Source organism: Crocuta crocuta, unplaced genomic scaffold (genome assembly GCF_008692635.1).
Source record: "Crocuta crocuta isolate KB4526 unplaced genomic scaffold, BGI_CrCroc_1.0 scaffold41, whole genome shotgun sequence".
In the NCBI taxonomy this organism is placed as follows: domain Eukaryota; kingdom Metazoa; phylum Chordata; class Mammalia; order Carnivora; family Hyaenidae; genus Crocuta; species Crocuta crocuta.
This window is the reverse complement of record NW_027529428.1, coordinates 12,035,757-12,060,319: the sequence shown is the minus strand read 5'-3', so window position 1 is coordinate 12,060,319 and position 24,563 is coordinate 12,035,757. Positions and strand designations below refer to the sequence as shown.

Sequence of the window (24,563 nt, the reverse complement as noted above, 5' to 3'; positions counted from 1 at the left end):
GTTACTCCCGTTGTGTATTTATTTGGGGTGACTTTGGGCACAGGTCATCCCAAATAAACTGGAGTTTGTGAGGCTTTAGAGCCCCTTAGGCATCCTGAGGTGCGTTCCTGTGAGATAAGGAGTCAGAAGAAGAAGACAGTCACTGATGATTACATCGAGTTAGATGTAGGACAGATAAAAGGGAAGTTGTGTTGATAACAGGTTATCTGAACCAGGTTTCTGGAACTTTTGAGAACACAGAGCTGAAAGCATTTTTCACAATGTCGGTCAGTCCTCTGTTGCAGGGCCCATGTCGTAAAGCCCCATTTTAGGTCATATTGTCTGGCTGACCTGAACAGTTCTGCTCCCCCGTTTTCGGCTCCTGAAATTTTGTTGGCTTCTCTGTTCTGGTGACGATCCTTCTTCTGCTTTCTTTGTCCTTATGGGCTTATGTCATTACAAACTCCCCTCTGTGGCTTCGGAACCAAGTAGTCACAAAGCGTTGCGTTCAGTCTTCCATGTTTCTCCATTGGACTTAGGAGTCTTTCCTGGTCCTGCTCTGTGTCTGGATATTTGTGTATTTGTCTCTCTGTCTCTCTCAGCAGGAGTGCCAATGTCACGGGCCCACATGGGACTGTGGTGCTGACTTCACAGATGACTGGGCTGGAGTGGCCGAAGGATCACATGTTCTGAGAGGTGAGTGCACATTGTTAGCAAAGGGGAGTGTCCACAGCAGATCACAGGAAGCGGGGCTTGAACAAGACATTGAGAAAGGGGTCAGGGACCGATCAGGAACAGATGCCTGGGGAGCCTGAGGCCACAGAGTTCAGGATCCAGAAGACCATGACCACATCAAGGACCTCAGCAACTCCTGTGTGTGGCCATATTATATCGAGGGAGTTAAGGGCTCGAAGCTGGGCCAGACTGGTTTTACACCCTGAGCCTGGGGTATATGTAAGTGCAGTGCCAGCTCCGGTGAGGTGGGGCTTGAGGGGAAGCACCACACCCAGCCTACTCGAAGGATCAACTGTAGCAGCCTTTGGAGGAGTCTGAAAAAGCTATCACTGAATTAGTCTTTGGTGGACAAAATGGTAGAACTGAAGCAGGTTGGCTAGTTGGCTGCGTCTGCTCTAGGAGGCCTGTGGTGGGGAGCAAGCCGACCTTCCTGACCCCCAGCAGTATGATTTTCCGGGGCATCCAACTGGTTGGTTTGCAGTGACCTGTATCTCCATGTGGCCAAAGGGCCTTGCTTAGGTTTGAATCAAAGGACATTAAAGCTGAAAGAAGTCTTAAAAATCTTCTAGTTGAGGGCTGGCACATTGGATTCCTTGCAAAGGTCGTCACTGGCAGTTGGTAGTTGCTGCTAAGAGAACTGGGTGGGGAAAGACTGAAGTCTTGCTGAGACAAGACAAGAACCGGTCCTTTTTAAAAAAAAATTTTTTTTTTAATGTTTTATTTATTTCTAGGAGAGAGAGAGAAACAGAGTGAGCGGGGAGAGTCAGAGAGAGAGGGAGTCACAGACTCTGAAACGGGCTCCAGACTCTGAGCTGGCAGTCAGCGGGGCTCGAACCCACGAACCGTGAGATCATGACCTGAGCCGAAGTCAGACGCTTAAGCCGACTAAGCCACCCAGGCGCCCCAAGAAACGGTCCTTTAAGAGCATCAGATGCAAGAAACATGGCTTGGCCAGGAATGGAAGGAAGGTACGTTAAGGGTGTGGGGGAAAAAGATCAGATTGTCATAGAGGTGGCAGAATGCAGGTGTCACAGCAGAGTTGGTAAAAGTGAACGAATACGCAGATCTAGAAAAAGGATCCAAAAATATGTAAAATACTATAGCTTTCCTCTCAGGGACCTACTTCCTATTAGATCTTCACCCCCACCAGGTCCCGACCCTGTCTCAGCTGGGGAACTCTCAACACAGAGTGCCCTGCTGGCTGGGCTTTGTGCTTGCCTCCTGCTTTCGTCCATTTCCACTGCGAAGACAGATACTGTAGATGGTTTAGCTTCTCAGTCATGCCTTCTCACCGTTCCGGTGGCTGGGAGGGCCAAGATCAAGGTGGATTCAGTGTCTAGTGAGTGTTCTCTTCCTGGTCCATAGACCATCATCTTCTGGCCACGTCCTCATATGGTGGAAGGGATGAGGGAGCTCTCGGTGGGGGGGGAGAGCTCCTATAAGAACACTAATCCCATGCTTGTAAGCTTCCCAAAGCCCCGCTTCCTAATGCCAGTTCATCGGGGGTTAGGTTTCAACACATGAGTCTGGGGGACTCAAACATTCAGTCCACGATCCATTCGGTCCTTGATGCCGAGTGGCGGGAAGTACCCAGGTTTTCCTCCCTGGCATGGGCACACGCTGGAGCCGGGCCTGAGGAGCAAGAGGCAGTTCTTTGGGACAGCTGGTGCATAATCTGTTTGACCATCTGTGAAGTTCAAGGCCACAGGACTGTTGCTATTTATTGATCTTTGCCCTTGTTTTGCCAGCAATGGTCCATGGATTCAACTTCCTCTGATCTTCTTGAGCCCCCTCCCCCCACCGTCTCCACCCACTTCCACCCACCCCCAGTTCCTGTCACCAAATGTCAGTTTGTTTTTAAATCTCATGCAAAATGCTATGCAAATTAAGTTTCCCCAGCCTGCCCTGCCCCCACCACACTGTGGACGCTAAAGTTAATTTTCAGATGGGCAATATGGAGCTACCTTTGCATTCATTCAAAAAGATGACCAAGTTGGCTTCCAGTCCTTTCTAGAACCATCAAGTTACCCTTTGCTTTCAGTGAGACTGCTGTGCTCCAAGGATCGAAAAGTAAATCCAGTAATAAAAATAGCAGTCTTTTTTTTTTTTTCTTCTGTGTTTAAATCTATTTTTGAGGGGGCAGGAGAGGAGCAGACAGAGGGAGAGACAGAGTATCTTAAGTGGGCTCTATGCTGACATGGGGCTTGAACTCAGGAACCATGAGATCATGACCTGAGCTGAAATCAGGAGTCAGACACTGAACTGACTGAGCCACCCAGGCGCCCCTAAAAATAAGTCTTAATACCTAACACTTACTTATCATGTATCAGCTCCTATCTAAATTTTTAAATATAATTTAAACATAAGTTTTACTAAAATATATAATGTATATACTTGCATGTATTATTTCATTAAGTCTTTACGATAACCAGGATTATTATTAATTCTAATGAGCCTTGGGCACATTAAATAGCCAGAGGTTGCATAGTTAATAAGAAATGGGGTTCAAAGTGGAACCCTGTTCTGAGAATGTGCATGTTGGGAAGGGTATGGTGAATTCAGTGTGGCCACAGGAGAAATGAGGAGGCTTCGCAGGAAGAAGCTTATGCCCCCAGGTCTTAGAGAGTGGTCACCACATGCCACGCAGAGTCACGGAACAAGCAACAAGGTTATCTGGGGGCCGAAGACAGGAGCAAGGGGAAAATTTAGGGCATAGCTTTTTTTTTTTTTTTTAATGTTTATTTATTTTTGAAAGACAGGGAGAGAAGGAGACAGAGAATTCCAACCAGACACTGTGCTGTCAAGCGCAAAGCCTGACACGGGGCTCGAACCCACGAACCGTGAGATCATGACCTGAGCCGAAATTAAAAGTCATATGCTTAACCGACTCAGCCACCCTGGTGCTCCTTAGGGCCCAGCCTTTATTGGGATTTCTGGAGGACAGGCAAGGCAGGGCAGAGTAAGCAGGGCTAATCTGAATAATTTTGGTGGGTGTTAGGTACCCACCGGGTGTGTGCTACCTGGCCCTGGGACGATTAAGGCAGAGGAATATGGTTTCCTCGGGTATAAGAGCCACTTCAAGGAAACATGGCTCTGGGCTGCATTCTAAAGTTTGGGTTCTTTGTTATCACCAAGAATTGTCGAGACCTGGGACAGGCCATCTCTCCTTAGCAAGCCCGGCTGGTGATGAGGTCAAAACATCATGATATTCGGAAAACCAAAGTACGTACCATACAGCCCTAAGCCGCCTGGCCCCGGGTCTGGAGACTCATCTGCTTTCAGTGCATCCCGNGGACGGTCATAAGTGCCTGGCCAGGGTGTTCAGGTGCAGTGGGAGGGGAAGGCTTTCTGGCCAGGACTGAAGAGTTCTGGAGCCGACCCAGAGCTGCAGCCGCAGATGCTGTGGGTAAAGGAGGGGCCTTCGTGGCAGACCAGCGTCTCCGGGCCTGGGTCAGGGGAGGCTGAGAGGCCTGGACAGTGTTGAAATCTGGTTCATGCTCGGGGTTTCCTACAGGGGGAAGGTGAGGCCCAGGGTCACACAGGTGACTAATGGCCGACATTGGGAAACCACATGTGGGACGGGGTTTGAGGACTCGGCGGGCCCCCTGATGACCGCTGGTGGGCAGGAGCTGGGGACCCAGGGGTGGGGCAGAGACCCCTCCCAGACGCAGGCTCCAGCCTGGGGGGCAGGAGGCTCATGGGACCGCAGCTGGAACGAAGGAAGACGCCGAGGCAGGAGCTGTGTTGTGCCAGGACGTAGGAGGGCAGCGAAGGCAGAGGGATTGGCAGACGAGGCGAGAGGCGGGAGAGACTGAGAGCGTGTGGTGGGCAAGATTTAAAGGAAGGCTCAAGGAATTTCGGAGTTTGGGCTGGTGGGGGTCAGTGACTGTGAGGGGTTCAGGGCAGGAGGGAGGAGGCCACACGGGGGGTGGGCACAGATAGGGGTTTCCGGGGCTTGGCGGGAGTCCGAGGGGCGGGGGAGGCTGGGCTCCGAAGGGAGAGACAAGTCCAAGAGTACGTCTTCAGGAGGAGAAGGAAGTCTCATTTGGTTTGGGGGATGAGCTAATCTTGCAGGATGGGATTGAAGAGTCCTTTCGCTTTCATCCCTGACTCTTCCCGTCTTTCATCTTTATAACAGGGATTAGAACGAATTTGTCATAGGTTTATGAGGATTAATGGGAAAATGCATGAAATAATGCTGAGAACAGTGCCTGAAACGTTATAAACACGTAACACACGCTAGTTGTTTTTAATATTTTATTGCTACACATTCATGAAGGGCTCATTCCAGAATCTTGAGAAAAACACTACTTATAGTTTTTTTTTTTAATAGTTTATAAACACTACTTATAGTTTAAATCCTGGTATCTTACATTTATCACTTTATGGGGGTATGGTTGATAAATAAATAGGATTTCACATATTTTAAAAGATTGGGCTGGAAACGGGCCCCAAGAAGCAGCCTCTTTATCTCTACTGTCCATGTGGAAATCATACATTTTAACTAAGTGCTATTATAGGAGCCAGATTCCCCCCTCCTGTGTGTTGGTGGGGGTTTCCCTCTGGGGAGAGAGAATTTGGTTTTGGACTTAGTACTCACATCTGCGGAAAGAGTAAAGAGGAGCAAGAACAGGACATTCTCCGATAAGCAATTTGACTCTTTTTTTTTTTTTTCATTTTGATCTGTAATCTGTAATCCAAGATGGGGGTAACTTTTTGCTATTCATTAAAAAAAAACTTTTTCCATAGGCTGGAGTGCTCTTGTTCAAGTAAGGATAAATCATAGATGAGACAGAGACTTTTCTCTTGGAGTTGTCCATCTCTGTGCTTTTTGGTGCAAACTTGATAAAAAAGAGTCCAAAAGTTGGGGGGGTGGGGAGTAAGGGTGAGGTATGGTCAGGAAACCAAGGGACAAAAATCTTTTTCTTTTTAAGGAAGACACCTGTGATGCCGACTAGTGAGCTCGGCCACATGGGGCGGAAAGGAATTAGTCACAGTCCTAAAAGAGGGAGAAATGCATCTGGTGTCAGATTAACTCCAGCAAACAGTCTTGCTTAGTCGCAAATGCTGCGACTCAAAAGCGTGCTGATTTCAGCGTGAGAAACAGATGTGTGAAGACGACTTCTCCGTGAGCAAAGCGTGGTCGTGCATCTTAGGGGGACATACAGCAACATCAGTAGGTCTTAAAAACATGATGTTGAGTGTAATGATAAGAAAAAAACCCTGATAGGGTGCTGCTATGTAATGTAAAGCCACGTAGGCACATACGATTGCCCTACCTCATGCTACAGAGACTTGAAGACATTTATCTCATGTATTAGAGAGGTTGCCTAAAAGTGAAGGGGGAGGAGCCGGGGGATCACAAATAAGAGAATAAAACAAGAGAAGGGCTTTGCACAGACTAATGATCAAGTGCTGCGGATTCACTATGATTCTGTTTTACTATTATTTTTGTCAACTCTGATTGTAAAAAACAGAAACCTCGTAGCTGGTGGTCTTCTCTTTGTGGCCGTGTATCAGTGTGATGCAAAAGCAAAGAACTTTGTTTTTGTTGTTTTTTTTTTTTAATAGCNTGGATTCTTTGTTTTTTGGGTGTGGAGTTTGGGGAGTTCCTTATAGATTTTGGATACTAGTCCTTTATCTGATATGTCATTTGCAACTATCTTTTCCCATTCCGTCGGTTTTCTATTAGTTTTATGGATTGTTTCCTTTGCCGTGCAGAAGCTTTTAATCTTGATGAGGTCCCAACAGTTCATTTTCAAAAGCAAAGAACTTTCAAGCAGACTTGCTGTCTTAGTCGAATCGGGTTCAAGGGGTTTCCTCAGAGCGGTTTGGAATGCCTTCCGGAGGATGGAACAAAAGAACTTCGGCTTCCAGTGTCAGCACAGGGCACTACGTGCATCCGAACTCCAGAGGGCGCTCCTCACACAAGCAGGGATGGCGCCCACCTCCACCTGGGCTGGAACCCTGAGCCTGCTTTTTCAGGGCTGCATCCCAGGATATTTTTACAATCTCTGTTTCGACCGCGTTCTGCTGGAAAAGTTATCTGATGAGGATGCAAACAAGCGAAGGTGGGAACTACCTCGTGGCATTTTTTACGTTGAGATACTTCACAGATGAAATGCCTTAAATATTTTATAACTCAGTTTGGGGTTGTTGTTGGGTTTTTTTTTTTCTACCCTTAAGATGCTTGCTTCAATGACAGCATGTATATTGGCCTTGAAAAGTTCTTGGAAGGAGTCTGAACTTTGATCTTGTACAGACTGTCTTGCTACCAGGGATTCTCAAAATGTGGTCCTTGGACAGGGAGCACCAACATGGAACTTGTTAGAAATGCACATTCTTGAGCCCCACAGAGACCTCTTGGACCACAAATTCTGGGGCTGGGGCCAGGCCGTCAGTAGTTTAGCAAGCCCTCCGAATGGTTCTGAGGCAGTCAAAATTCTAGAACCACTGATCTAGACCCCTGCTTTATAAACTTGGCCGTGCAGACTCTCCTTGTAGTACTCCACCAGCTTTTCATAAGCTGAGGGGTTTTTAAAAACAACCTGGCCAGACCGTAGGCACTTACATCAGAATCTCCAGGAGGTTGGGTCCAGGCATTGCTATTATTTAAGTTTCCCCAGATGGTTCTAGTGTGCTGCCGAATTGGAGAATCATTGGTCTAGACCTCCCAGGGCTTCTCGAACCTTAACACGCACTTGGATCAGCTAAGATCGTATTAGAATGCAAGTTCTGACTGAACAGGCCTGGGGTGGGGCCCAAGCCTCTGCACTGTGTACAGGCCTCCAGGGTATACTGATGGTTTTGGATTGTCACTCTCACTTGGAGAAACAAGGATCTGGGGAGCAGAGGTAAGGGCTTTCACTGAGGGTCAGTAGATCCGGTGTTAGAAGGTGGAGGAGGGACAGTCTTCCCACTGAGATGGCACTTTGAGACCAGAGAACAAAGCAGGCGACTCCATAGAGCACACACAGGGTTTTATTCAGGAGAACTTACTGATAGGAGGGATTGGGCCGGCGACAGCCCAGAGCTACACAGCTATTCTCCACAGAGACTGGACCACAGATTTTATAGAGTGAAGGACATGCAGAAGGACATCTCATGGTAGTGAGATCAAAGGGTTCACGTGCACCTAATTGACAGCTAACCTTTACTTAGATCTTGTGGCATCATCTCTGTTAGGAACAAGAGAGACTGTTATTTTCAACCAATTTATGGAGGGCCAAAGGAAGAGTCCCCCCATCCTGGCCTTGGCGGGTATTTCTAATGTGTGCATATTCATCTCCAAAGGGCCCCGAACAAGTAGCCCCAAGAGAGGACATGACCAAGATGGAGGGCCAAAGACGGAATTGGTATCTCAGCAGAGCTGCAAGGGGTGCAGTCAGTGAAGTGTCTGATTCTTGAGTTCGGCTCAGGTCATGATCTCATGGTTTGTGAGATCGAGCCCAACATCTGGCTCTGTGCTGGCAGCTGGGAGCCTGCTTGGGATTCTCTCTCTACCCCTCACTCTCTGCTCCTCACCTTCTCATGCTCATGAGTGTGTGTGCTCTCTCTCTCTGAAAATAAATAAATAAACTTAATAAAAAGATGGAGTTGGTATTGTCAACACTCTTATACCTGGCTTCCCAATCATGGTTTGCCTTTATCTGGTCACCATCTTGCTTGGACTGCCACCTCGTTTCTCTGGGCCGATGTTCATCCTCCTTACCTACCTTATAGGGATGTTGAGAACACCGACTGAGTCACACAGTTGTTTCCCAAAGTGTGTGCATGTACCCCATGAATTTAGAGAGAGTGTGGATAAACCCTCAACATTTTAACCTGTTATTACAAGCACTTAGAGTAAGTGATCCTGGCCTTCACTAGCAATAAAACTACCGTTTCGAAGACATGTCTCTACACTTAGAAATTTAGGCTATTTAATAAGTAAATACTAGTAGAGGTCATGGACAGAGACAAATTACTGAAGGTAGGATGGGAATGACTCAAGATTGGGAAATGCTGAAAAAGCAGATACAGAAAGAGCTGAGAGAGAGAGCGCGCCCTTGATACTGATGGCTGAAATGAGACACGTGTTAGATCATTTATGGGGTGTGGCATTCCACAACACTCATGCTGCCCTCAGGTGTGATGGGCTCATTATTCAAAAAAATATTTATTGAGTGCTTGCTCCACACTGGATACCCTTGCGGTCACTGGGGAGAGAGACAGAAACTAATCATTCATGTCCACATGGAAATTTTAGGAGGATAAGAGGTCATGAAATAAACTAATATGTACTTTCAAATTTAAGATTTCATTATAAAATATGAAAAAAAAAATCATGCTCACTAACAGCGAGGAAAGCTGTCCCAACACAATACATCGTTCATGCACAAATCAAAATCAGGGAGAGTCCAAAGTCTCAATTCTGGCAGCTTTGAATGGGCTGGCCACGTTTACCAGACATAGGGATAGGAGCCAGGCTCCCATCCCGGGGCCAGTTTCTTGAACTGACTAAATGGTCTTTCTGTTGTTAAGTTATAAGGATGCCTTATGACCCATCCCCCTACCCCCCCATGAGGACAGATGCTCAATGAATCTGAAACAGAAGATCATTGACTCTGGCTCAAAATAAGAATTTCTAAGATTCCTGAATGAAGAGGCAGGAATGAAGCATAATTCAGCCACACGTTATGGCCCTCAGCCTCTGCCCCTGAACGTGAGTGGGAATTGTCAAGCAGCCATTTTCTGTTTTATTTATTTAAGACTTTGGGAACAAATGACTTAACTCGGTCTGGACCTCAACACCCTCACCCAGGAAATTACAGGACTGGGCAGTTGCCAGATGCTCTTTAGATGTGACATTTTGGTATCTATGATTTCAAATTTGAGGGGGTTTGTCTAATAGAGAATATAAGGGATGAAGGGAAGAGCTTATTAAAAGTGTTGTTAGACACTGAATGGTAAGAATAGCATTTTCTAATAATATATTTGGGCAAGGTTTAGGATCTTGCCTGACTATACCACCTGGTGGAATGGGTGTGTAAAAAATAAAAATGAGACTGGGGCACCTGGGTGGCTCAGTCAGTTAAGCGTCTGACTTCGGTTCAGGTCACAATCTCACAGTTTGGGAGTTCAAGCCCCGTGTCGAGCTCTGTGCTAACAGCTCAGAGTCTGGAGCCTGCTTCAGATTCTGTGTCTCCCTCTCTCTCTTTCCACCCCTTCCCCGCTCACACTCTGTCTCTCTCTTTCTCTCAAAACAAATAAACATATGAAAAATTTTTTAATTAAAAGAAATACTTGAAATTTTTAAATTAATTTTTCTACTTAATTTTTTTAATTAAAGGAACTTACTCATAATGCCGATTCTTCTCTTCGATTTGAGCACGATAAAGCTGCTGAAAATGGGCCCTGAATGGGATCTCTCCGGCCACAGTGAAGGTAGAGTCAGTGTCTGATGAATTTAAGTAATGTAGCTAATTAAAAGAGTGACTTTTTCACCCACACACATATAGAAATGGACAAAGAAAAACTCTCCGTTTTTAATTGTAGGGTTTGGGGAGTTGAAATGCAGCCATAATTGCGTGCACCTCTCTACTCTGGTTTTGCTCTAGTACAGAGCCATGCAGAGGGCTTTTCCAGCCTGGCCTCCCTCACCAAGCCTCCCTCGCCTGGAGCCTGCCATCGAGAGGCAGACGTCTAAGATTTCTCTTACTTTAACCAAGAAGGAGCCAAAGGGCGGATGGAAGTGTGATGGCTTTGTTGCTCCGTGTGGAAAAGAAGCAGACTGGGTGAATTTGTGTATGATCCCCGAGGGGAGGTGTATTTCTCTCCGACCTGGAAATCCTGAAGGCGAGTCAGTTACAAGTTGGAAGAGGCAGTTCCTCGGGTCTGGATTTGTTTGCGTTTTGGGGCGAGCCTTGATTAGAAAGGAAGGAACACTTTATTTATATACACCAGATGGAATGCAGGGTTCCCTGGTCTGCCTTTCCAGGCACCACGAGCCTCTTGATGAAAATCAGTTGTCTCAATTAGGAGTCGTTCCTTGTTGAGCAAAACTTGATCTTAACGTTTCCTCCCCAGGATTTGCTGGCATCTGTGTGTTCTCTTCAAGCGACGACAAACTAATTGCACTGGCTTCCTGTCACTCGCACAGTCTTCCTGCAGAGATGGGGTGGGGGTGTGTGTACGGNNNNGCTCCGTTGCACTTAACAGCTCTTTACTGTGAGTGGTGCTGTTGGACCATTTTCCGCGTGTGCACTTGCAATCAGTACCTTCCGAGGCTGATTTGGTTTCAAAGGGCTGTTCCTTTTGACTAAAACTTACTTCACGTAATACTCTCTTCCTGCTGAGACTACGTGGAGGCAGCTCTGACTCTCGTTGGCAATCCTGAGGTTGCTCATAGATGTGATCAACAATTAAATAAGGCAGCGTGGGTGATGTATGTAGTGGTGCCTTCTCACGTGCCTGATGTTTAAACCTGAGGCAGGGAGCTGAGTTTTGGCCCAGCGGCGACGTAAATAGGTAGTGTAGGGGAAATGGGGGAGGGGACTACAAATTGGACAAAGTGAGTTATCCTTTATATATGAAAGAAGTAAAAAAGAAAAAAAGCAGCGGGGAGGGAGACCAGGAAGGTGCAGGACAAGGAGAAAAGAAGACTTGCCTTGTTGATTAGCTGGAAAGATCATTATGGGCTGATTATCTGTGTAAAAGCCATACTTAAAAAATGGGTATGTATGCATGTATTTTAGCATAGCTGCATGTATGTATGTGTTACTTAATTTTTTTTTTTTATGTTTTATTTATTTTTGAGAGCAAGAGAGAGCACGAGTTGGGGAGGGGCAGAGACGGGGAGACACAGAATCCGGAACAGGCTCAGAGCTGTCAGCACAGAGCCGGACGCGGGGCTCGAACTCACAGACCGTGAGATCATGCCCTGAGCTGAGGTTGGACACTTAACCGACTGAGCCACCCAGGTGCCCCTTTTTTATGTTCACTTTTTATTAATGTTTATTTACTTATTTAAAATTTAAAAAAGTTTATTTATTTTTGGGAGAGAGACAGAGAAAAGTGGGAGAGGGGCAGAGAGAAAGAGACACACACAGAATCGGAAGCAGGCTCCAGGCCCTGGGCTGTCAGCATAGAGCCTAATGTGGGGCTCGAACTCACGAACCATGAGATCATGTCCTGAACCAAAGGTGGACACTTAACAGACTGAGCCACCCTGGCCCCCCAGGTTTATTTATTTTGAGAGAGAAAGAGAGAGAGAGAGGGTACACACTCGTGAGCAGGGGAGAGGCAGAGAGAGAGAGAGAGAAAGGGAGAAAAAAAGGGAGAGAGAGAATCCCAAGCAGGCTCTCTGTAGAGCCAGACTCTCGGGCCTCAGACTCACAAACCATGAGATCATGACCTGAGCCAAAACCAAGAGTCGGACGCTTACCCAGCTGAGCCACCCAGGCGCCCCCTGTGTGTATTACTTTCATAATTAGCAAATAGATTACTTCCTTTTCCCCCATGGGCTCCTTCCCTAAGTTCCTGACCCCTGGCAGGCCCATTTACCTTCTCCCTCCTTCCGGAACGCAGCAGGACAGACAGCTGAGGTTCATGACCCTGGCCCGGGAGGGCTATGCCATGTAAACATCGGCTCTCTAAGTAGCTCGCTCTCAGAGAAAGTGTGACACATTTTTAAACTTCGTACTCTGTGGCGCCTCTTTCATAAGAATATAAAATAATAACAAGACATTGGACTTGTTATTATAGTTTCCTTTTCCTGCAGGAGTGAGCCTAGTGGTGGATGTAGTTGCTAAACTTGTTTTTCCTCCGGTGCCATGAGTCAAGGTTGTGTGGTCCGAGTGAGGGGATGGATGGCCAGTGTGGCCCTGCATCTCCCGCAAAACGTGTTTGGATCTTTATTTTTATTTTCACGGAAGGAAAACGCAAGAGCTTTGGTCTGGGGCAATCTAGCAGGGGCGGGCCGGTCTGCTCCTTTTCCTTCTGTCACATGTTTGGTGAAATGAATTAGACTTGTAAATCAGGAGATTGGACGAGAGGAGCTAGATCTTTCGCACAAAAGCAGTGGAGGCTTTCCAGCTGGTTGGGGGTAGGATATGGAAATGTCTCCCTAAATCAGGGCCTGCTGGAATGTCGCTCTCCTGGCTGGGGGGCTGCGCACAGAATGGAGCGAGCACCGAGCNTGTCTACTCTTCATCAGAGAGGCAGGTTTTAGCAGAAAGGGTCGTTAATGGTGGACTTTGAGCAGAGGAAACCCTACAGGAGTATAGAGATAGTTCTACACTTTTTATTTAGAAGCTGTTGGTTTTAGAATAAGCAGCCACGACAAAGGCATTCACTCTGGATGGAAATGTTGTCTTCCTTCCCAATTAGAGAAAACTCCATGCTAAGATTCACACAGGAATATGTGTGTATATATATATGTGTATATATATATATGTATGTATTTTTTTTTTCCTAACCCATGGCTGCTTTTCCTCTTTTTACAAACAATACCCAAATCATCAGGCAAATATTTATCTCAGAAACAAATATTTTAGACCATCTTGAGCCGATCACCAGTGCTTTCCACCGTGAGGCCCGTCTTCTGGTTTCCCTCCGCTTGTAATTTCTGTTGGTTTTGTGGATTGGCTCCGAATGAAGCTCTTAACAGCCTTTTTAGACAGAAAACACAATTTGACTCCATGTTTCTGAGTTCACATATGGCTCTTCTTGCCTGTGGACACATCCAGGGGTTTTCTTGATGTTGCTGTGTTAAAAGCTTTGCTGTTTCTGGGGCTTGAGGCATGGGGTGGGGGCGGGGCGTGAGGCAGGACCGCCCAGGACTCAGGATGCAGCCTGGCAGGTGTTAACAGGGTGATCCTGGTTAAGGTGAAACCTCCAGATCCCCATGTGGGAGCATTAACTGCCCGTGGTCGGCCTGGCCATGCCTACTCAGGGTAAGAGCAGACCATGCTGAGATCCTAAGTAAAAATCCAAATTGGGAGGCGCCTGGGTGGCTCAGTCGGTTAAGTGTCTGACTACGGCTCAGGTCATGATCTCACGGTTGGTGGGTTCGAGCCCCGTGCTGGGCTCTGTGCTGATATCTCAGAGCCTGGAGCCTGCTTCAGATTCTGTGTCTCCCTCTCTCTCTGCCCCTCCCCCAATCACACTCTCTGTCTCTCTCAAACATAAATAAACACTAAAAATTTTTTTCAAAAAAAATGTTCATTTTTAAATTTTATTTAAAAAAATTTTTAGTGTTTATTTATGTTTGAGAGGGAGAGAGAGAGAGAGAGAGAGAGAGCAAGCAGGGGAGGGGCAGAGAGACACAGAGGGAGCCACAGAATCCGAAGCAGGCTCCAGGCTCTGAGCTGTCAGCACAGAGCCTGACACAGGGCTCAAACCCACGAGTTGTGAGATCGTGACCTGAGCCAAAGTCGGAGGCTTGACTGACTGAGCCACCCAGGCGCCCCCAAAAAACACTGTTCTTGAGGGGCGGCCATGGAACTTCACATCCACACTGGGCTTCTTGTGAGAGAGAAGGGACTGCTATTGAGGACCAGGCTGGGGTAAACAAGTGTCAACTCAACAGCCTCAGGCAAACTGGGTCTGACTGCCCCGTGGAAACCAAGCTTTTCCAGAACTACTGAAGTCCCCACCTGTGCCTCTTCCTGGCCCATGTTTCCCTGCCCCCTAGGACAACCATGATCTTGATGGAGAGACACACTCGGTTCAGGCTCTGGGCACGTATACACAGGCGCATGACATAAACTGTACAGACTCTTCCTTTGTGTGTTTCGAAATGCTCCATAAATGGGTTCCTGTGTTGTCTCTTTCTTTTTTAAGTCAGTAAGGCAGTTTCCCTCCTGTTTCTGGAAAATGAAAGGAACTGGACCGGGGCATAAGAATGTGTTAGCTAAGGGTCTTTTTTTTTTTTTTTAAATGTTTTTATTTATTTCTAGGAGAGAGAGAGAGACAGCGTGAGCAGGGGAGGGTCAGAGAGAGAGGGAGTCACAGACTGAAACAGGCTCCAGGCTCCGAGCTGGCAGTCAGCACAGAGCCCGACGCGGGGCTCGAACCCGCGAACCGCGAGATTATGACCTAAGCGAAAGTCGGACGCTTAGCCGACTAAGCCACCCAGGCGCCCCAAGGGTCTTTTGATTCAAAGCGACAGACACTAACTGTGGCTTGTTTAAAGCATGGGAGGATTTAATCAAGGATATTGATGCATCTTAAGCATCTATCTGGTGACTGGAAAAGGGGAGATTTAGGGCAGCTCCTGGGATGTGAGCGACAGGTAGCTGTGAGTTTAATCCCTCTCTTACACGTTATCAACATGGCCAAACCACAGTGGCCCCCAGTCTCTCTCTTTGTCTGGATTCCAATATTCACATTCCAGAGACAGAGAACCCAGCTGGGCCAGACATCCTTCCCTGGGCTGGGAGTGCAGAATTCTGTAGTAAGTTCATAACCACGGAGAGCCCGTCCCACAGCACTGGGGCTGCTCCCAGAGGAGGGGAAATCTTGAGCTGAGCCCCTCAAGAGGTGACAGCCATCAGCAAGCAGGGGAAGTGTGGAGATGAGCAGCAGAGCTCTGTGTTCCTTTGTGATTTCTTCTGAAAAGGAGCAAAGGAAAGCGTTTCCATATGGGAATTCCTATCTGGCATTTCCTGGGAATTTCTCTGGATTCCTGAATTCTGGATGCTGAGAAAACTCAGCTGAGAAGTCAGGAAAATTGGAAGAAGAGTTATAATTCTGTGAGAATTAAAGGTCCGGAGTCCATAGAAAGACCTTACTGGCTTGAAGAAATCCACAGACTTCAAGTTGAAAGCGAGAGCAGGACACATTGATACAAGGAGTTGAAGGTCTAGGTCGATGTTTCTGGGACCCAGGAAAGGAGCCATAGAAGAGAAGCATCAGTGGGACGTTCTTGTATTTGTTGCTGTAAGTCGGCGTTCAGGGTCCTGCTGATAGTGAGTCAGTCTTGCTAAGAAACATTAATAAAATTATAGGCACAATACTTTTTTAAGCTTATTTATTTATTTTGAGAGAGAGGGAGAGAAAGAAGGAGAGAGAGAATCCCAAGCAGGCTTCACGCCGTCAGCGCAGAGCCCAGCAAGGGCTCTTGAACTGTCAGTCTCATGAACTGTCAGATCATGACCTGAGCAGAAACCAAGAGTTAGATGCTTAGCCAACGGAGCCGCCCAGGTGCCCCAAGTCACAATACTTTTTACATGCATGGTATTCTAAGAAATGCCAGAGTTTGGAAGCAAGATATGTCCTCAAATCGACCATTCTGACATTTGCCTCTCTGTCGTGCCCTTCACCTTGCCAGGAGATCTGAATATTACATTATATGAATTCTTTTGGAGAGAACACTTGATGCTTTGTGGGGCAAAAAATTTCACTTAAAGAAAGATAACATTTCACTATTTTGGTATGACCTTCCAAGTTTTAAGTGATTTTTATTTAGCATTTATTTTGTGTGTGCGTTTTAAAAAAAATGTTTATATTTGAGAGAGAGAGACAGACAGATAGAATGTGAGCAGGGGAGGGGCAGAGAATGAGAGGGAGACACAGAATCTGAAGCAGGCTCCAGGCTCTGAGCTGTTAGCACAGAGCCCGATGTGGGGCTTGAACTCACAAACTATGAGATCATGACCTGAGCCTAAGTTGGACGCTTAACCAACTGAGCCGTCCATGAGCCCCAACACTTATTTTGTATTAATGTTAATTTCTTTAATGTTTTCTGTCATCCTCTACCCGCATTAGGTAGAGATCATTTTTATGTTATTGGGTTTTATAATCTTGCCACAATATATTGGTTCATAGTAATAATAAGCCATGTACGTGTTATTATATATATATATTTAAAAGAAGACATAGGAGCCTTTCATATAATCCTATTATAGAAATATCCTGTTATGGAAATAAAAGGTCATCTGCTTATCATTATGGCTACTTGTTTTTCAAAAGCAGCTAAGAAAAGTGTTATGAAATTATGGAATAGCAAGAATTTTGGAATCCTCAAGGATTCTCAGAACTTCCGTTTTCTCATTCTTGAATCCCAATAATTAATATCTGTCAAAGGTTTGGACACAGCGTAGGGATGTCGTATCCTGTGTTGGATACCTGGTGGGGTTAATGGTAAGAGGTTACTGTTTAATTCTCAGCAACTCTCTCTAATGGTGTCCTCACGTAAGTCAGCATCTCAAGGGGAAGTATCTCAGATACACGAAGACACCTGCTGATGGGTAAAAACCTCCTGGTTCATTTCAGCTCCTGCCCAAAATTGCACCCATCACTTCCATGAGAAATGACAAGCCACCATTTTCTGGCTTCCAATGAAACATCAGACACAAGGGAGAAAAAAAATGCCCCAACAGTGAAGGTGCCCATGAGCTTCCCTTTGAAGCTGACAGTCATTTTAATCCATGAGACCCTGATCATTAGCATCAGTGAGGGATTAAAACACCATGTCCAGAAAACCCCAGACTGTAGATGCTGTTGGTGTGTTATGTCTCTGCTTGAGTTACGTTTCAGATATGGGTGCTCTCTGTAGTGCTATGAGGGAATGAACAGAAGACCAGAAGAATCTTGTGAAGAAAACTGATCTCCATAGGCAGGGCACATAGAATTGTTGGGACAGAGGGACTTTTTTTTTTTTTTTAATGTTTTATTTATTTCTGAGAGAGAGAGAGAGACAGTGTGAGCAGGGGAGGGTCAGAGAGAGAGGGAGACACAGAATCAGAAGCAGGCTCCAGGCTCTGAGCTGTCAGCACAGAGCCCGACGCGGGGCTCAAACCCACGAGCTGTGAGATCATGACCTGAGCCGAAGTCAGAGGCTTAACCGACTGAGCCACCCAGGCGCCCCGGGACAGAGGTTCTTGACACACGGGGGAGTGAAATCTGGGCCTGGGCTGGCCTTGAGGGGCCTGGGAATGGCATCTGCCCGCAACCCGAAAACAGACTGGTCTTTGTGACACAGCGTTTCTGGTTTTTGATTGAATATAACAGACATACAGTGCTATGTTAGTTTCAGGTGTACAATATTGTGATGCAACAATTCTGTACATTACTCAGTGTACTTTTAATTCCCTTTATCTATTTCATCTACCCCCCCGACACACACACATACACTTGCCTCCCGTCTGGTGATGATTAGTTTTTTCTGTGTTTAGGAGTCTGTTTTTTTGTTTGTCTGTTTTTTCTTTGTTTTGTTTCATCTCCAGATGGGAGAATTAATATGGCATTTGTCTTTGTCTGACTGAGTTATGTCACTTAGCATTACACCCTCTAGATCCATCCACGTTGTCCCAAATGACAAGATCTCTTTCTTTCTATGGCTGAATAATATTCCGTTATGTATGTACGTTACATCTTCTTTATCCATTCGTCCATTGACGGACACTTGTGTTGTTTCCATACCTTGGCTATTGTAATGCAGCATTTCACTGTTAGTCATACAATTTCACCCAGGCTACTTGGCTAAAAAAATCCATTCATAACGCAGGAATACTGGTTCTCATGACATACTTGATATTTAGCACTATGATGTAGATGGATAGAAAACAGCTTTTAAAAAATGACTTTACATAAGAATGTTAAATATTATTGGGGGGAGGTCCCCTCCTATGACCCAAAACATAAAAAGCACCCAAGAAAAATTCCATGTGGGCTCTGATTGTAAATAACTATTAGAATGTAATTTTAGTGAAATAGGGAAAGTACATTTCCTTTTTAATAAAGACCTAAATTGTGTTTCTTTTTGAAGCCTTAAGTTGAAACAAAATTCAGCTGTTAAAAAAGTACAGAGATAGCTTTGGAAAACTTTTTGCCTTTTATAAAGGACTTCGATATGATTTTATTTTTAAGTTTATTTATTTATTTTGAGAGAGAAAAAAGAGAGAGCGAGCGTGGGCAAGTGGGGGAGGGGCAGGGAGAGAACAAATCCTAAGCAGGCTCCATGCTGTCAGCACAGAGCCTAGTGTGGGGCTTGAACTCATGAACTGTGAGTTCATGACCTGAGCTGTAATCATGAGTTGGCCACTTAACCAGCTGAACCACCCAGGCACCCCGGGACTTTAATAAGATTACTTACAAACTTGTTGATACTCTGTTCCCATACATCATACTTCTAGATACCGTGGGGGAAATGGAAGATTCATTTTTGGCAGATCACTGTCCTATTANCACAGAATCGGAAGCAGGCTCCAGGCTCTGGGCTGTCAGCACAGAGCCAGCCGGACACAGGGCTAGAACCCACAAACCATGTGATCATGAACTGAGCCGAAGTCAGAGGCTTAACCGACTGAGCCACCCAGGCGCCCCCTATTTCCTTTAAATAGAACTGAATTAAAATAAAACCTTTTGCTTTCCAAACCCCACAAGTTTTTACAAGGTGGTCAATTAACATTAACTGCTTGTCAGAGTTGGAGCCAGAACATTCACTGATCAGGAAAGCACACCTCCATGAGTCTTCCAACTCCTTGTGCTGGCCTCAGAGTCATAACCGCACTGCAGTATTCCTACGTGGCCTGTGGCTACTTCCAAAAACAAACTCCAGAGAAACGACTTCCAAGCCTTAGGCTGAAGGCTCTTTTCACACAGTTACTTACAGATCATTTAAGGGTCAGTAAAAATAAGTTCTCTTTTTTTTTAATGTTTATTTGTTTTTGAAGGAGACAGATAGAGCGTGAGTGGGGGAGGGGCAGAGAGAGAGGGAGACACAGAATCCGAAGCAGGCTCCAGGCTCCGAGCTGTCAGCGCAGAGCCTGATCATGACCTGAACCGAAGTCAGACACTTAACTGGCCGAGCCCCCCAGGCACCCCAATAAATTCTTTCATCCCTAATAGGAGTTTGCTCATTTGCATGTGATGTCGTGTGGATGCCTTACTGAAAAGGTTAATTACACATAATCTGTTCCTGCCTTCAAAGACAATACTGTGTGAAACAAAGAGTAAGAATCGTTACTATAGTAGTTATGATAATGCTGTTTTACTAATTATTATGATAGCAGTAATTGTTTTAGTGATAGAAATCATAGTCATCTCTTCATTGCAATATGCACTTATTAAGCTCTTCAGTCCCAGGTGCCGTGTTAAGCAATTTGCACACATTACCTCTTTGAATATGATCATCAACCATGGGAGGCAGGTAGCACTATGTCCATTTTACAGACACCGAAACTGAGCTTTAGAGAGCGTAAGTAACTTGTCCGTGGCCACACAGGCCGTCGTTGATGAAGGTGGGAAACTGAGTTCTGAAGCTCAAGATGTAAGAATACAGAGATAAGAGGCACCTGTGACGCGCACCTTTCTGTCACTTTGACATTCACTCAGTGGCCTTCTAGTGAAGGAAGTAGAGAAGCCGCAAGTTCTGTTGAAATTATTGTGTGTTCTTTCATTTGTTGGGGAACAGGAAGCTTGGTGGAAGGTGGTGTGTTTCAGGAGAAATCTGTAATTGACTTCCCCCGGGCCAGAAGCTGTTTGGGGCTGATTAACAAGGGGCTGGTGCCCCTTGGATGTCCACCCGTGATGTTTTCTACTTGCGTTCTCTCCTCTTCTCTTGTATCTTTTGTACTTTTTCGGCTGTTAGAGTCAGTGAGTCCGGAGTGTGTTTTAAGCACTCCTCATGTACAGTGACTGAACAGGAATGTGTAACCATCATGGGCCAAATAAGTGTGCCAGTCTCTCCTGTGAGCAGGGGGTCAGGGTGCAGGTGGGGTGTGTGGAAGAACAGAACATATAAAATTACATATAAATATATATAATTCATTTTAAGTCTCGAAATCACTCAAGGGTATTTTTTTTTAATTGGGCAATTTTACCTGTTCCCTTTTGCACATTTTGATACGTTCCTAAATGGAAGAGCCAGATAGAAATTAATCTTTTAATGCCTCACAAGTAAAAGGAAATTATAGAATGATGTAGCTGGAAGGGACCCCAGAGATCTAAAGAGTTTCATGAAATATTCCTGTCCTTGATCTGCTAATAGGTGTTTTGCAGAAGGGCCCCATGGTCAAGTGAAATCTGGAAGTGCTGGGTTAAAGTGAAGTAGGTTTGTTTCCTGTGGAACTTCACAGTCCTTAATATGCTAACGTGCTGTTTGTGAATCTGCAAGATAAAGTTTAAGTGTTTCAACCCTGGCTCCCCTATTTGGGGAGAGGGGGAAATGAGGGTCTAGCTGAGGCGGCGAGGGTAGAGGGTAGCCGCTATATGAAGATGGCAGCTGACACCTTTTTGAAAGCAAGGTCATCCCAAAGGGAGGGGAGGGTAGATCCTTGCTCCTGTTAGATGCCTGGAATTCTCAGGGAGACGCCTTTCCCTAGAGGCTCAGAGAAGGCTGAAGGGCACCTGTAAGCAAACAGGGCCACCCTCTGTTGTGAGCTACACTGCAGAGACGCTTGGGACTCAGCCCAGCGTGGTGACCAGCCCCTTAAAATCAGCAAAGTGTATTTATCCCCGACCTAGCCCCCTCGGGACAGATGAAGGGGATGTGGGGGCTGTCCCCAGGCCATAGTCACAAAGCCAGTCTGAGTTTCTCCCCAGACAAACTGGGCTGGGAGCTGAGGTCGAGAAGCACCTGCTTAAAAGCTCTCAGAGCTTGGGGCGCCTGGGTGGCTTAGTCGGTTAAGTGTCCGACTTTTGCTTAGGTCATGGTCTCATGGTTCGTGGGTTCGAGGCCCACGTCGGGCTCTGTGCTGATTGCCAGCTCAGAGCCTGGAGCCTGTTTCAGAGTCTGTGTCTCCCTCTCTCTCTGACCCTCCCCTGCTCACGCTGTCTCTCTCTCTCTCCTAGAAATAAATAAAAACATTTTTAAAAAATTAAAAAAGAAAAAAAAAGCTCTCAGAGCTTTTAGTGTGAAAATGTGCAACGTGAAGCTCCAAGAATGAGACCGAGCGTGTGGGGTTTTTAAGGGCCCGGACCATGCATGCAGCTCTTCTCCGCGCGGCATGCCGGGGGCCCTCGGGTTCTGAGGAAAGCCCTTTGGGAAGCACTGCTCTAATCCACCCTTCTCATCTTACCGGTGAGCAGCTCAGGACAAGGCATCGCGTCTCAGGTTCCTTTCTCCATCACTGTCACAAATTTATTGGAACTAACTTGCCCAACTTTGAGGGCAGCCTTGAAGAGATTTTTCTTTAGTTCATAGACTCTTTGTGCATGTTTCAAGGGCAGATGGCTCTCTATATGTTGTATTTCCACTGTCAAAAACCACAGGATCCTTCACCAAACATGTATAGAATACGGATCGCTTATGCCCGAAGACTACAGTGGTGGTCTACAAAGATATACACTAGTTCTCGCTCTATAGAACATTAGTAGTAATGGTAAATATGATATTGATGGTGATACTAGGAATCTGTAACATTTATTGAGCGCCTTTCTGTTTGTCGGGCCGCCGTACGAAGTGCTTTAATCTTCCCGGCGGTTAGTGAGGTGAGGATTATAATAGTTCTTATTTCATAGTGAGGACACGGAGGCGAGGAGAGTTTAAGGAATTATTTCAAGGTCTCATACAGCTGGAGGAGAAAAGGCGTCCATGGAAAGGTGTAGCAGCACATGAAACATTCCTTATGAGTGATGCAAAGTGGTTTATGAATTCAATGAAAACAAAAGTTTTAAAAGACTCAGTCAGTGAAGGTGTCTGTTATGTGATGGACAGTTATGGTTGGTCACCCATCTCTTGCCCTCTGGGGAATGGTACCCCCTTACTTTGGAGGAACTATTTTCACTTCCACTCTGGGGTCTGGCTGTGTGGTTGGGCACCTTGCCTTGAGCTGGACCAATCAGAGTCTTTGGGAATCTGGGGCTTAGAGCAAGGGAAGAGGTTTCCCTCTTGGCTGATAAAACTATAGAAGCTTGTCTGAGATGCCCATGCCTCGTCCTCAGCCCTCGGCAGGAGCTGAGCTTTGATAGGAGGAAACTGCTGGAGGTGGAGAGATGGAGTCTTGCAGATCCTCTGGTCGCCTCTGAGGCTCGGAGGCTGAGTCCTTCTCTTCTCTACTGAGGCGAAGGATTTACTCCTCGCTCGAAGTTCTTCCAGGAATGATACAACCCTTCCTTGCAAAATCAAATGTTATTAGACAGTGATTTAAAAAACCCCACACTGTAGAAATATACATAGATCCTTAAAGGGTTGACATTCTGTAGCTGTTTGGTGCTTGGGCTCTTGGAGGCCCAAGGAGAAAGTAGAGGCAAAAAAAACAACAACCAAAAAACAAAAAACCCAAAAACTCTCAAAACAAAAAACCCCAAACAACAGCCAACAGTAACCCGACTTTGATATTTAAGAGGATTGCGATAAAGTCCCAACACAATTCAGTTGATGGCGTTAGTAGTTTTCCCTATCGTACTTCAATGATATTCATAAAAATGGGAGGGGCCATGCAGAATTGGAACCTACTGCAGATGACAGTTTAGCCACTCCTTCGATCTCACAGAAAGCCTCTCTTTTCCCATCAGTAAAATGGGAAGGCTATGAACGCCATTCCTCCTCCTTTTGTTTTGAGCCTCCGAAGAGAAAGCAGATACAGAGCCTTGTAGCAACTGCAACAGGGCACTTAGAATAGGAAGTGTTGCTATTCACAGACTTCTCACGACGATCAAACACTTTCTAGCCCTGCAGCAAGTCAAGCTTTGTCCCAGCAAGTGGACAGGATTTGGGGGAGGAGAAGACGCGAGAGATTTCAGGACAGTAGGTGTTGTGGGTGCAAAAATGCTTGGAGGGTGAAAGGTGATAGAATGGAAGCAAAAGTAACAATTGTTTCTTCTCTCTTTGGGTTTTATCCTTTCTGTCCATGCTCTCATTTCTGTCTTCTATGGGGCTTTTCTTGGTTTTGGATTTTAGGTGGGCTTTACGGAGACAAAGCAGAACATCCGTAGCCCCCACGGAATGAAAAGAAGCATGGAAAGGACCCAGAACAGTCCCTGGTGCCTTTTCCTTGTCCATTTGGGTTTATGCTTCATTCCTGCGGGATATTAAGGGCTTTGCCCTCCTCCTGTTGAATGTGATTAATCAGGGTAGGAGCTCAGCCCTGTGGAAAGATAGTGTGGGACAAGCCTGTTTCTAAGCACGCACCAGGCTAGGGAGGGTAAGAAGAGTAAGAAAGAGAAAAGAATATATGTCTGATTTGCTGTTGTTGCAACCACCACAACAAACAAACAAGAAAACTTTCCACACTGCAGATTGTGCTGCCTTGAGAGAGCCCAGGGCAAAGGGTGGATGGCTGGGTGGGTCCCTCAGGATTGAAGGGCCTGACAGTGTGTGATTCCCTGCAACAAATGGTCGTGGTGGGGTGTGTACACACACACACACACACACACACGCAACGCTCAGCCTCCAGTTTCAGCGCTGGCAGAAGATAACAATTCTCAGTTTGCCTTTCCAGGGTTATTTTTGGCTGGGGCTGTTCGCTGGTGGCAAAGGGTTCAGCCCCCCTCCCAACTCCCTCCCTCGTCCATGTTCAAAAGAGAAACTTGTGCCTGTAAACTGCCCACTTGTGGGGAGACCGGGAGACAGGGCTGCTGTGGGAGGGGAGAGAGGCTGGGGGTCTCGGAGAGCTCCCCAAGTCCAGCGTAAGCTCTCACCGCCTCCCCCACCCCCAGGCTGTTTTCTGGCGGGGGCTGTGATCCGGGGAGTAGCGATCCCCTGCAGAGGGGGGAGGCTTGGGCCGGGCGCGCGAGCAGGGTCTCCGGGGGCGGGCTAGCCGGCCCGGGAGCGGACTTGGGGCCACCCCGAAAGGGAGTCCAGCTGAGGCGCGAAACTGCCAGCGCCTCGGGCGATCCGGCGCAGGAGCAAACTTTTGGGAGGGAGAGGCCGAACTCCGCCGGGTCGGCGCGGGGAGGGACGGCTGTCGGTGCCGCCGGAG

The 24,563-nt window shown here is 46.5% G+C and overlaps 1 protein-coding gene across 1 annotated transcript in view; it reads left to right on the top strand.

Moving 5' to 3' along the window:
- The first annotated feature begins 1,067 nt into the window (after window positions 1–1,067).
- Window positions 1,068–24,563, top strand: part of PGM5 (phosphoglucomutase 5) — a 209,984-nt gene continuing 186,488 nt past the window's right edge. The window contains exons 1-2 of the mRNA XM_077759298.1: window positions 1,068–1,085; window positions 1,623–1,682. Coding sequence (XP_077615424.1) covers window positions 1,068–1,085; window positions 1,623–1,682 — 78 coding nt within the window. The remainder of the gene's footprint in view (window positions 1,086–1,622; window positions 1,683–24,563) is intronic.